The sequence below is a fragment of the Micrasema longulum genome, unplaced genomic scaffold (genome assembly GCF_059751315.1).
Source record: "Micrasema longulum isolate JH-2025_06_02 unplaced genomic scaffold, ASM5975131v1 h1tg001675l, whole genome shotgun sequence".
Taxonomy (NCBI): Eukaryota; Metazoa; Arthropoda; class Insecta; order Trichoptera; family Brachycentridae; genus Micrasema; species Micrasema longulum.
This window is the reverse complement of record NW_028278854.1, coordinates 28,731-42,491: the sequence shown is the minus strand read 5'-3', so window position 1 is coordinate 42,491 and position 13,761 is coordinate 28,731. Positions and strand designations below refer to the sequence as shown.

Genomic DNA, 13,761 nt, shown 5'->3' with positions numbered 1-13,761 from the left:
ATATAATTTAACTTGAAAATTAGCCTATGCAAATGAATTCAAATTTTTAGCACTATTTAAGCTTGTTTTCAATGAAAACCTCCAGCAGATTGTTTATATTTTATATTAAAATACTCATAATTATTTGCAACTTAACACATTTCATCTAGTTACGTGCTTCTTTGTTACCATGCAAGACATCTCAGGTTCGATTCCTGACATTAAATATTTATTTAAACTACAATATTTATAGTCCCTAAACTGACATTGTAATGGGTTACAAAAAAAACCTTTAGGCTTTATATCAACAGAGAAACTTGCTAAACTAGGAGCTAACTTTATAACTTGTAATGTAAAATCTTTACTTTTTACTTAGTTCCATATTTTAAGACTGTTATCATATAAAACTGGTAGAAATTTGAAGCACACAAAATTTGTAGTGGGGATATTTAAAATCTAAACTCAGCATAATATTAAAACCAAAATGCATGCATAAATCAATGCCACGTAAAATGCTAAAATATTTTAAAAGTATATAATATATAGCTACTGGAGTGGCCATAAGCTTTTATAGCTGTCAAAATCGGTGAAGATTACAAGCATTATTTTCTTAATTTGCCGTATCAATATGTTGTGTAATAGTATATATATATTTATTTATAATATGAAAAATGTTTTGTGTATTGATAATATACATTCCGATTTTAGGTTTGTACAGTATTGTTTTTTCTTAGCAAGAGTCCAAAATCAACATTGCACCACAAATTATATAAGTTTTTAATGTATAATGCAAACTCTTTTATTACAAAATAATTCCGTCATGTGAAAACATGTTTTATGAATTTATTTCTTTCTAAACAAATTGGGATAAAGAATATTTTTTTCAGGACATTAGTATTTTTAATAAATAGCTGATTCCGCCCATGCTTTATGAAAACTATCAAACAATAGTAATTTGTATTGACACTTACGAAATATTAACATTATTTTTTAAAACTCCTTTCATCTCTGTTTACTTTTGTGAATACATAAAACTATGTAAATAATTTGAAAGTGGTGTTGCATTTATGTACATATAAGAATACAAGATTTCTTCATTGTTTACACCAATTCAACACTTTAATTTATTTTATTTAATTCAGAGTTTATTTATTATGTTACTTTATTTTAAAATCTTGAGTTTTTGGCATTTTAGTAGATATTTTTTTCATTATTTCAATGCTATCATAACAATATTATTGCATTTTATTATTCTGTCTATGAGTCCATACAAAAGTTTTTTCCAAATATTAAAAAAAAAAAACATAGGTGTACATTCATTCGCTGTTGAAAATACGGTGTTTTTGTGAAAACATCAATTTGTTTGAATGAATTTGAAATTAAATCCTTTAACCTGTCCGGGAGTGAGTTTCTGCCGACAAAACTGTATCTGGGGAGTGAGTTTTTTTTCATGTTTTTTTTTTACTTTTTATAATTTTATATCATTGTCAATGCTATAAGCAACATATTTTCTTGAATAAAAATAATAAATTATACCAGTAAATATGATTTATATCAAAATTATCGATGTTTTATTTCATGGGTTGTCAACCATCGGTTTTACAAGCCCAAATAATATTTCTGAAAATAATCGGACGTACATGTACGCCCATACTCCATTGATGAAAATTTTGTTTGGACGACCATGTACGGCCATACTCCCGGACAGGTTAATTAGCATTTTTACCTATTGGATGGGACGGGACTACCATCCTTATTATAGTGGTAGAATAAAAATGATATTCCCATCCTTCTACCACTATGCCTAGGCGTAACTTAATACCGGGTTTATAAGTAAGGCCCATTATTTTTTGTTTGTATGAAATACGAAATATTTTTTACTTTTGAAATAAAGATTATTTGATGCCATTTATGAAGACAAGTTTTAAAAAAAATTCTTTTAACTATTCATACTAATTTTTGTTAAGTATATAGTAAAAACTACAAAGGTCCAAAGATTGTCTAAAGCTAGGGTTTCCTAAGACAGCGGTGCCCGTATCTTAACGGCCGTAGTGAACGGTGATGCGGTGGATAGCCGTCGTAATGTCGACTAGAGAGTGGTTTTCTAGGGAAACGGTGTTAAATGGTGTTGATAACACCGTTTTCTTAGGAAACCACTCTCTAGTCACCGTTACGACGGCTATCCACCGCATCACCGTTCACTACGGCCGTTAAAATACGGGCACCGCTGTCCTAGGAAACCCTAGCTTAAAAACAGCAAATGTCACAATAACACTTTGTTTAATGTTCAAATATACATACAATATTTACACATTTTTCAGTTTCTATACAGTGCACTAAAAGTATATCTATGATTTTATTTCATTAAATGACATAAAAACAATAGTAAAACTGTGGTATTTGATGTTTTTTAAACAAGGTCTTCGATTTGCAGAAAAAAAATAATATGTACAACTGAAATAAAAGTATTCACAGTATCCTTTACCAGTTTCTTTGTGTGGGCTACGTTTTAATGTCCAAAAATATTTATTCGATTTATACATACATATTATTAGCTACCCATTCTTTAATAACTCAATGACTGATCTATCATTAAATTTTCTTTTGAATATAAGGCACGGTTTAATTATGTACCGAAGTATGTTATATTACACTATTATTTCTAACGCTGTACACACTTTACATATTAAAATTAATATTTGTTATTTTCATATAGCCTCTATATTGTAATCTTTGTACTTATATGCCAAAAAAATATTTGTATAAAATAACGACTCGTGTTTTATTTAAATGTTTTTTGTTGTTCTTGCAAAAATGTAATATAAATATGTACAGTGCATTCAAATGTTTAATAGCTTTGTTAATGTGTTACTGCCTGTCGGTGAACCAAGTAAACATATTTTCCTTATTATTAATTTTTTTGCTTGCACAAGTACGCACACTTGAATGTTTCTTTATGAAAACCTTCAACAGTTAGTTATGCACAAGTTTAAGATTTAAATGGACTGCACTAAACTCCAAAAATTGAATGACCTCTGAAAAAAGTGAATATTTATATTAAAACTTTTTATATATTTACGGGTCTACGTTCAAGGCAGAAAGAATGCGGTATTGTGTTTTGACGCTGCCCGGTTTGAGTTTTGATAAAGATTAACGCGTCGATATTACATTAGCGCATTCCTTCCATGCGACTTGAACGTAGCAACTTTAACGTCTATATTATGTAAAGAAGAAGTCAGTGGTTTTTTTTAAAAATTTTGCGTACTTATGTTAATATTTTTATGTACCGTATTATCATCGCTATGATTTTTTAAAGTTTTGTAATTACTCCGTCTGCGGCGTCTTTAGTTGTCGGCGGTGAGTTGTCCTGATTGTTGAGTAGGCTTCCTGGAAACCAGAAATCTATCAAAACACTGTAGCTGATTCGAAAGAACTTGTGACGTAGTTCATTTTGATGAGTCATTTTTATTATATTTTCATACATTTTGAAGAAACTTCACAATAAAATGAGGAAGTTCAGTGTTTTTTTAAAAAAATATTATTTATTAGACTATCAATTAAACTAAGCCAAAATTATTTTTTTAAATTTTTATATATCGTATTATCATTGCTATGAGTTTTGTATTTCTGATATCACTCCGCATGTGACATCAAAGGTTCTCTTCCGCTTATTCTCGATCAGTTCTGCTGATTGGTCTGTGTACGATAAGTAAACTGGATATCTTTCACAGCGTAGGGCTGAATTTCCTCATTAAATATTCTAATTTATACCGCGTGTCAGAAAACATTTTTTACATCCAATTTCCCGTAGCACTGAACTTCCTCATTATCAACTATAGGCATTCAAATATTATTTATCTAGTGCTGAGAAAATACATAGTAATTTATCTCCACCGAAAGTTAAATTTAGTTAGTATGCAGGTTGATTGAAAATCGTAAGCTCACCAAAAAAAAACACCCATCTTGCATTAAGTATTTTATTTTATGAAAATTTATTCAGAACGGAATTTGTAAATCTATGACTAATTTAGTCTTTTATCTTTTATTAAAGGTATAAAATTGATGTTTCAGTTTACTCTAAAGTAACAGAGTGAAAGAACAGGGTTGAATATATTTCTAGTTTTTGTAATTTTTCTGCACAAGAAAATTTGTATAAACACATTTTTGTATTGTTTGGGAGCTTTATCAGGTTTATGTGGAGGGGAGTAAATAAATCTTGTTTAGCGTATAACATAACCAGAATACAAATTTTAGTCCTTCATTCAAATGACAAGAGTTTTCACCGATCCATCAATTTTGCTAGTGTTAAGATTATAGGAAAAAAAAAGTATTTTATATATTTTTTGGAAGATTTATTTCTTTATTTTACAAATTATTTTAATATAATTTACTTGCGTGATGACAATGAATGTTCACTCGAAGTAACTCTCGAGGTACCACAAATAAAATATTTACATTTGTAACACTTTTTCCGATGAATAAAATATACGTTTGTTTCCTGCCTCGTTTACATTTCACTTTCATATCTAAACTAAGAAGTAAGATAAATAACAATTATTTACTTTTTAAAGTACGAACTCGAAAAAAAGTTTTTAAAAAAATAAATTTTTGTATAAAAAGGCAATAAAAAATACATAATTCCGAAGAACTAGTAGAATAAACACTTCCAAGCTCGACTGGTTGAAGAAGAAAATATAAATTAGTTATGGGATATAAATGCACAGCGAATCTCACTTGGAATGTGAATATAATGGGGAAATAACATTACGGGTATTAAGGGAAGATTAAAGTCTCTTCAACGCACAACCTAACTGCCGAGTATTCGGGCATCCGGCTCTCGGTTGATATTTTGTGATCATTCTAACTCCGTAACAGGCCGACATAGTCGACAAAACTAAACTTTACCCTTCTCTCGCACCAGAATAGAACGCACATCCCAGATTCGCATCGTAGATAATATAACTATGTAAATAAATATACATTTTCTAACAAACACGCATACAAAACTCTCTCTTTATTGTGCCATCACCAGTCTCGAGTCTAGAATGCCAATCCAGTAAGGGCGTACTTCCGACAACTTAACTATAATATTATGTTTTGTACGAGCAGAGGAGATTCTATCAGACGCTTATATTGCAACAGAAATACCGATGTTACTGTGTACGCACGCAGCATGTGACAGAAGATGAAAATTGGAAGATATGAAGTTAGCGTGTTGTGTCGGTTGTATTCCTAAACGCCTCAGTCTCTTGGTATCTCTTACAGCTCGTCTTTTCTAGGTGTGTCGTCATCTTCGTCTTCCTCCTCCGCTTCTTCCGAAGCGGCCTGTCCGTATTCTCCGCCGGACTCTACAAACTTGATGAGTCCCTCGAGGGTGCGTTCCCCGTTGTACTCCACCACCTTGTTGTCCTTGGTGTAGAGCTTGATGGTCGGGAAGGAAGAGATCTTGGTGTGCTCCAGCTCGTTGGCGGTGGAGTCGATCTTGGCGATGATGACATCCTTGTTGGTGGAGTAGTTCTCTCCCAGGTTGTCATAGATGGGGACCAGCTGCTTGCAGTGTCCGCACCTGGAATAAAATACATATTAGTCAGAATATACACCATAGTAAATATTATACAGACTCAGTACAGTTTTTTTTACACAAGAGTATCATAATCTTACTAAGAAAACAATAAAGAACAATTTTGGCACGACACTACAGTAAAAATAAAATCCAAAATCATTTAAAATTAGAATAAGTGTTTTTAAATTGACTTTTGAAATTTTTAAAAACAAACAAAAAAAAAGGGAAATGGGATGCAGTAAACAGGCTTACCATGGAGCATAGAATTCAACGAGGACATTCTTGGTTTCATCAAAGACAATGGAATCAAAGTTGGCGGCAGACAGGGTCCACACGGGAGTCTTGTTCCAGTCCTCTGGGAGTTCCTGGCTGAGAAGATGCTGCTTCAGTTTGCCAGCCAAGAAGTCTGATACGAAGGACTCCACATTGGCAGATGTAAGGTCGGGTTTCTCGGGCTTGTATTTGGACATATCTTCTTCCAGTCCGATGAGGCGCATGGAGGGAACTTCCTCCTTCTTCATTCCGAAGAATTCCATAATTCTAGGAAATAAACAAATACTCATTGATTAGGCGAGCAACTATAATAAACGGGGTTTTTATTTATTAAAGTAAAAATGCAGTTAAGAATGTATCGACAAAAAAACTCCTTTTAAATAGGAGGTTAAATTGCTCATTTTTATAGAGACTTCTCATATAATAATCAAAAGGAATTGGTATTTATGCATCTTGTAAATGATCATGTAATCATGGGCTTAAAATGAACTAAATTAATTTTACAATGAACCATATGGTGTGTTTAAAATATCTGTTTATTTACTATCAAATTTAAAATGTGCTGTGCAACTATACATTGAGTTAAGAGTTTGTGAAAGACGAGTACTATAATTTATCAAAAGATATAGTCACTCTGTTAATTAATATAATGATTAAAAACTGACCTCTGGTGATCATCTTCATCAGTATCAATGGTAACGAAGAGAACCTTTCCCCTGAATTTCTTGGCGGAAGCCTTCACATTGTCCACATGCTTGAAGTCTCCAGCTTCCTACAAAATAAAAATGAATTAAGTAAAACCCTTCCTATAGGAGACTGGTAAATGTTTCAGAAAGGATTTGAGAAGTACATAATTTAGTGTTTTTATAATCATTCATTCAATATAGAATTTTTATTTAACTGTGTAATTAACTTTGCTGGACATTTTTAAGTAAGTTTTTAATGTGTTTCCAATTCACTGTTTTATTTCAAAATCAAGAAAATCTGCCTCTCATTAATCCCGATAATTGGAGTTTTTCTGTATATATATATCATTGTATTGATGTTTTTTTGTAGATATTTCTTTTTTAAGTTCAAAATGTTGTAAACAATTTACCAGTCCTGAAGATGCCTTCTTAGGCGAAAACGCTCATTGGTCAAAATTAAATTAAAGTGAAACTAAACCAAGAAGTTTTATGGATAATTTTATCTAAATCATTGTATATATATCGTCGACAGCAATCCATCACCGTATATGTAATATCACAGTCTAAGTCATACAGTTATGCCATTTGGTGGTAAACATATTCAAGCATTGCTAGTAAAAAGAAAAACAACATATAATTGTAAAGTAAGATTTATGTCGATGTTTTTTTAAAATTCATAATTTTACTAAACACGCAAAAAAGCGTTCTAATCTCTCTCCTCTAAAAGTAGTCAAAATTTGAGTTACGTGGTAATGGATTGCCGTCGACAATATACTAATATCATTTGTAATGGTACTGCAATTATGTATGTAAGTCACACTAATACAAAGGTAAGGAAAACATAAGGTTTAAATGGCAAATTGGCTCAAGGTCTTGAGGAAGACTATATTACCTTGGACAGGAAGACAAGCAGATGGTTCTTGATTTCTCCTCCGAAGATCTTGGAAGCAGTTTCGTGAGTAAACTCAACAATAAGTGGCAGAGCTTCAGCAGTTACCCATTTCTTCAGATCAGCCTCTACGCTCTCTCCTTCGTAAACAACTTTGCCTTCGTCGAACTGGAAACAACAGAAAGTTTTTAATCACTTACATAATTCACCCTCAATCCTTTTTTCGGTTACACACCTCTTTTATTTAATGTTTTTTAAAAATTATTTTTGTAAATACCCCACGGGTGTAAATATGTAAACATGCATAAATAAATTTGCGGATGTGTGGAATGGTCTAACTCAAGAGATAGTAACTGAGCCATCTGTTAATGCATTAAAAAACAAATTAGACCCATGTAGGTATATATTTAAGTTATTTACTTAGTACCAGATAAATAAGCAAGGAGCATATCGGCAAATAGTCGCCTGCTCTTAAAATAATAATAATAACAATAATTAAAGTACATGTACACAAAAGCAATTATTGTTTAATCGTACATTATCTTAATATTTAGAATATTATGTAATTACTAAAGTTATAACGCATTACGTAATTTAGAAAACGTTTAATAATTTAAAACAATTATATGTGTTGTCAAACTAGATAGTCATTATTAGAGTCGGTGAGAAAGTATGATTAGTGGGTACTACTACTATCACAAACTGATAGGAGCGAGTTAATGACAAGAAAATGTTGCCAGGGAGATAAAAATATACACATTATGTTTAAAACACTTAAGGATGTGAATAGAGCGAATCAGTAGTCACGACTTTTGAAGGTTGATGCGACTATGACCTACCTAAACTGCTATAACTTTAAAGCTAAAATTCAGTTTTCATGACATGTGAATCCTTGACAAATAGGGCAAACATTTCATATTAAAATTATAATGAACACGTTTTATGATCCATTTGTCATTTTGCAGTTGAGCTCCTTCATGACAGCAAATATTAATGATTATTTGTTTTACTTTTTACAATCCATGCCTATAACACGATTTTTCTAAGAACCTGACAGTTTTACTCCCAAATCGAATTCCCAAAATGTTGATTTTAATTCAAATTGGATAAGTATCAGTTTTAGTAAGCTGAACAGTTGAATGCAGTTGTAACATGATTTCTATAACAATTGCTAAATTACTATTACTTTGAGAAAATACAAGAATCATCAGAAAAATCAGAAAAAAACACGAAAATAAATTTACAAGCACGAAACAAAACTATGATTGGTGATTTGATTAAATCAATGTTTCATTATGAAAAACAATAAAAATCACGGTATTATATAAGCCAATGCAGAGATTGTATCGTAAATGTCAAATTTAAATAATTAGAATTATTGTCAAATAAATACTTTAGCAAAAACAAATTTAGAATGATTTTGTGATGCTGGGTGTTTTAAAAAGAAATACTCAAATTAATTTATAATACAACTAAAGTTCGCACAACTTGAATATACCAAGGTACAATACAATAGGAAAAACAACATTAGTCAGCAAAAAATATCTACTTCTGAGATTCAACCTTCAAATATTAATTGGTAAAAAAGTTTAAAATTCATATAAAAAAGGAGTACTTTTCAATCATGTGATAATCATTTTGCAAAGATTAATTAACTGGTAAATTAAACAAGAAACAGTGACGAGACTTAAATGTTCCAATATCTTATAAAATGAAATAGTGTAGTGGCTTTTAGCTTGCCTCATACACAGGTTTCAGATTCAATCACTGGTGAGAACACTATAATTAAATGTGATTTTTCTTAAACTTGGGGATTCCGCAATAATAATCCAAAAGGCCTGTACAGAGAAAATGATCCCAATCTTAACAAGTGAATGTCATCATGTGTTTTAGAGTGTCCTCTTCAAACAGCGGCATTTAATAATAACTTTTATTTTTTTAATTTGTTTTTTTACAATTTATGTATTACTTTTTTTACATTAATGATAATGCTGATCCCTCACTGGGGTATTTAAAGCATTAATATTTTAATTTTCCATATTCAACGATTTTTAGTATATTTAACTGTGTTTAAAATACTTTTTACTTAACAGTTTTCTTTTTAGTTTTAAGAATATTCAAGTAGTACACATAAGGTTTTTATAGATGCCCGGTGTATTTAAATTATTTTCAGAGGTATTTTTAAATCATGATAATAAGAAGAATACCATTTGATGGCTTACCTTCTTAAAGAGGACAATACTTCCGCACTTGGCTTCGAACTCTTTGTAGACGTCCTCGCTGCTGGTGATACCGAACACCTGGTCATCCATGGAGGAGGCGACACTGAGGAAGGCCTTGGCCTTCTCAGATTCGCGATCCTTGAAGAAGCCGATGATGGCCACGTTGACAGACTCCACAAAGTCCTTGGCCTCCTGGACGGTGCTTAACTCCCGCGCGGGGGGACCGGTCTTCTTCAGAAGCCAGGCCACGATGTCGTCGGATTGCCTTCCACCTGAGAAATACAAGCAAAAAATAGCGTCACTTTGTTTTAAATTTTCAGCGTTTTTCCTAAAATTTATTATGATATGTTCACAGATATGTATTTAAATAAATATTAAGTGACAAACTACCTCTATGTTGAACAATATTATTTTGGTCATTGATTTTTTCGATGTTTTTGAGGGAGTTTTTCCATCTGAGGTTCTCTCTTGCCATCAAGTTTAAAAAAATATTATGTGCTTTATGCATAGGACACATTAAGATGTTAACTTTTGTAATTGCCATATTTTTATGAAATAAAGTAATATATGACTCGCTGAGATAGCTAGTAATGATTTATTTTTTATTTCTATTAATAAATTCATTAGAAACAGTGAAAAAAGTATCAAATACATACATATTTAATACGCCTGTTTCCGAAAAGGCTTTAATTTTTTAATTACAATTATTATTTGATGTGTGTTTTAAGAAAATAAATATAAAATGTTGAAAGTAGTAGTCTACTAAATAAACATTCAACAGAACAGGTTTGTCAGCATATTGGTTGTGCAAATAACAGCTATCTTTAAAAAAAATACTCTAGCACTTGATAAAAAATATGATAAATATTTGAATGAGTTAAATTAGACAATTCAAAATATTTCTGTAAATTTTGAATTATCGTTATACTAACAAAAATCATGTAAATAAACAGAAAATTTTTTTTGATGCAGGATTGCCTAGTGAATGTGACAAATGAAAATTTAATATCCTTTTATCAGTCAATAATAAAATTACACTCTATTTTGATTTAATATATCAATTTGTTGTATTGAATAGGGAAAACAAGGGCATATCAACACTCACAACTTGTCACAATTTGACAGTAAATGACGTATTCAAAATGGTGTCAACAGTTCGAATTTCGCCTATTCTATGGTAATAGTATGGGCAAATTTGTTCACCTGAAAGTGTAGTTTTTGCTTACCGTTGTATTCAGTGGGGCTGCCATTCTTGAAGAATTTGAGAGTCGGGTAGCCCCTGACTCCAAACTGTTCAGCGAGGTCTTGTTCCTGTGTGGCGTCAACCTTGGCTAACTTGATGGGAGATTCCTGTCCAGCCAGTTGTGTAGCTGCCTTGGCATATTCGGGAGCGAGACTCTTGCAGTGTCCGCACCACGGAGCGTCTGTTAACAATAAAAACATGGACATTACGATTTGGAATTAATTTCTATATTAGCAAGACAAATCTAGATTAATACAACCTATATATAATACAGAACTAAGATTCAGAATTTTTAATCAATGACAACAATTGTTCCCTTATTATTAGTTATGTTTAGAATTTGGTAGTTAAAAAATAAAGCTGAGAAACTCTTATGGTCTCTTCTGGCGGCCATTTAAAAAAAACATAAATACAAGGTTAGGGGGTTAATTAGATCATTATATTTAATTTATAATTTTATAAGCCCTTAGCTTTTTTCTTATTTTTATATTTAGTATCCATTACCACTTTAGTTTGAGTCCATATGTCACACATTTCCACCTTTACACATTTTTTTGCCCATTATTTTAAAGGCTTTTGTGAAAATCTAACTCTTTTTCAACAAGTCACTAATTGCCACATTATGTACCATATTAATAGAAATCACAGATTTTTATAACTTGCTAAGAGATATTAAAATATTTTTACAGGATTTAAAACAGTAAGATGACAGTCCGGGAATACTATTAATTGTTATAAATAAAATGTTTAATGTCCCCGTTATGTTGTTAAGAATTGATCGCAGGCCTCATTTACGGTAATAATGCACAACAGAAAAAAACAGGCAACAATATAAACTTTATAACATACAGTCGAACGAGGAAGACGGGATCGACTGAATTTGCTCTTTATAAGCATTACTCGTTATACCAGAGAACAGTTTTTGAAATCCAATCGCCATTGCATTTTATCACTATTGAAAATTATAATATATACTTCCAAAAATACCACTTTCTAAATTTCAAATGGTGATAAATAAACATTTGTATTTTTTCACAATGTTGACACTGTGGATAAAAAAAGAGAAAACTTTTTACACTAAGACATATTTCGCGCCATGTTCTATTTTACAAATAATTGCCCATTTTTCGCAAATTGAAACACTCTCGCTTGTTAGTATTCATGTTTACAATTCGAGGGTTAGGTTTAAATTAATCTGACATCATCCACTAGTAATGATCATTGTGCATTGACCATTGAACATAAAAAAAGAAAAACATTGTAAAAAAAAAAAACCCCCCCAGAAACAAGGAAACTATAAAGGAAGTTGTAAATTGTAATGACGTGCCGAGCCTATGCTTACTAAGTTCACAAAGCTTGGATTTTTAACACTCAATTTCAACCATATGTGTGATACTTTGTCAATGCTGTTGGCGAAAACACCAACTTAGTGCCATAAACGTAAACCAATCCAAACGCCCAGCGGTATCAGTATTAAATTAGTTCGCCGTTTGGTTTTTATTTTGAAAATCATGTATTTAAATTATTGAAGAGTTTTTGCTTAACTGTTGACAATACTTTTGTTCAGTATGTCCGAGAAGAAGCTCGTTATCAAAATGAATAAATGTATGGAGAAAACCACAAACTAAAATGTCAACTAATGTTTCCTCATTAAATCTGAGATCTCGCTATTTCCATGATCTAATGTTACTCGTTATTCTAAGTAAAATAAGTTGAATACATTTTATTTCATTTTGTCCAGAGTCTATTTATACCTTTTGAATTGTTCTAAGCGGATCAGATTTTTTTTATGATTTGTAAAAATCCTAAGGGTTATGGATGGAAATAAATGGAATAAAAAATAAAACGGAAATAAAAATAGCTCATTGATGAAAATGGAAAATAATGTAATATTCCATTTCAATAAACAAACCTATGACGCATTTCTTAGGAAAGGTTCACTAATAGTACTGTTCTTTGTTAAAATTACAATTGCACAAGTACACAAAGCACACGTCACGGTATTAAAGGTCTACCCACATTGGAATAAAACCATATTGCAATTAAAGATAGATTTGCGAATATTTTAAGATTATGGGGGTCATCGTAAAAAAAAAACATCGCCGGCGACGTGTTGCCGGACGCATGGTTTAAAAAAGATACTGGTTGACGTGTCACATATTCCTACATGAAAACAAACCACAAAGTAATGTTAAAATACAGAATCTACTAATTTTATACGGATCTAATTAGAGAAAGATGGATTATGTACAATTTCTATACGAAAATATCTACGTTTTAAACGATTAAAAAGTATTATACTCACAAAATTCGACCAAAACGAATTCATTGTCGGCGATTACACCAGGGAAGTTTTCTTTTGTCAAAACTAAGACATTTTCTTCAGTCTTAATTTCAGCGTTGCTGTAAGCCGCATTAAATACGGCTAACATTAAACAAATCGACAACCAATATTGCATTTTTAAAATCCGCCAATACACCAAGCCAAGCTAACTATTCACCACAAAACCCGGCGACAGAAAGAAGACAGTATTAGCGAAATGCCAAAATGAATGGGTTGCCGGCCTGTACGTCAAGTACGTGGCAGCGTCAATCGTGTGTTGCTCTGATTGGTGGAAGTTTATTACAACTAGTGATGTGCTAGAAATAATCGCCTTTTTCTAATAAAGTAGGGTCCTTCATTTCGCTTACGTCACTTTGATGTTTCTTTTATGCAATAAAATGTGAATTATTTTCCTGCACACATAAAACAAAACAAAAAGTACACATTTTTAAGTTCAGTTTTATTGATACATGCCTAATGCGCTTGAAAGAAATCATCCACACCTAATGTTGTATAGGGCACTAAATTGGAATACCAAATGCAATGTACCTTGATCGTGTTACATAAAGGTAAGGTGAGAAAT

At 31.5% G+C, this 13,761-nt stretch overlaps 1 protein-coding gene across 1 annotated transcript; it reads right to left on the bottom strand.

Annotated features, from left to right (window-relative positions):
- Nucleotides 1–4,318: 4,318 nt before the first annotated feature.
- On the bottom strand, nucleotides 4,319–13,383 carry Pdi (protein disulfide isomerase). Its single transcript, XM_088237254.1, has 7 exons — nucleotides 13,161–13,383; nucleotides 10,839–11,036; nucleotides 9,613–9,884; nucleotides 7,394–7,558; nucleotides 6,481–6,587; nucleotides 5,795–6,082; nucleotides 4,319–5,545 (listed from the first exon to the last, which is right to left on the bottom strand). The coding sequence occupies exons 1-7, from the start codon at nucleotides 13,312–13,314 to the stop codon at nucleotides 5,239–5,241; spliced, it is 1,491 nt and encodes a 496-aa protein (XP_088093380.1). The 5' UTR covers nucleotides 13,315–13,383; the 3' UTR covers nucleotides 4,319–5,238.
- Nucleotides 13,384–13,761: the final 378 nt, after the last annotated feature.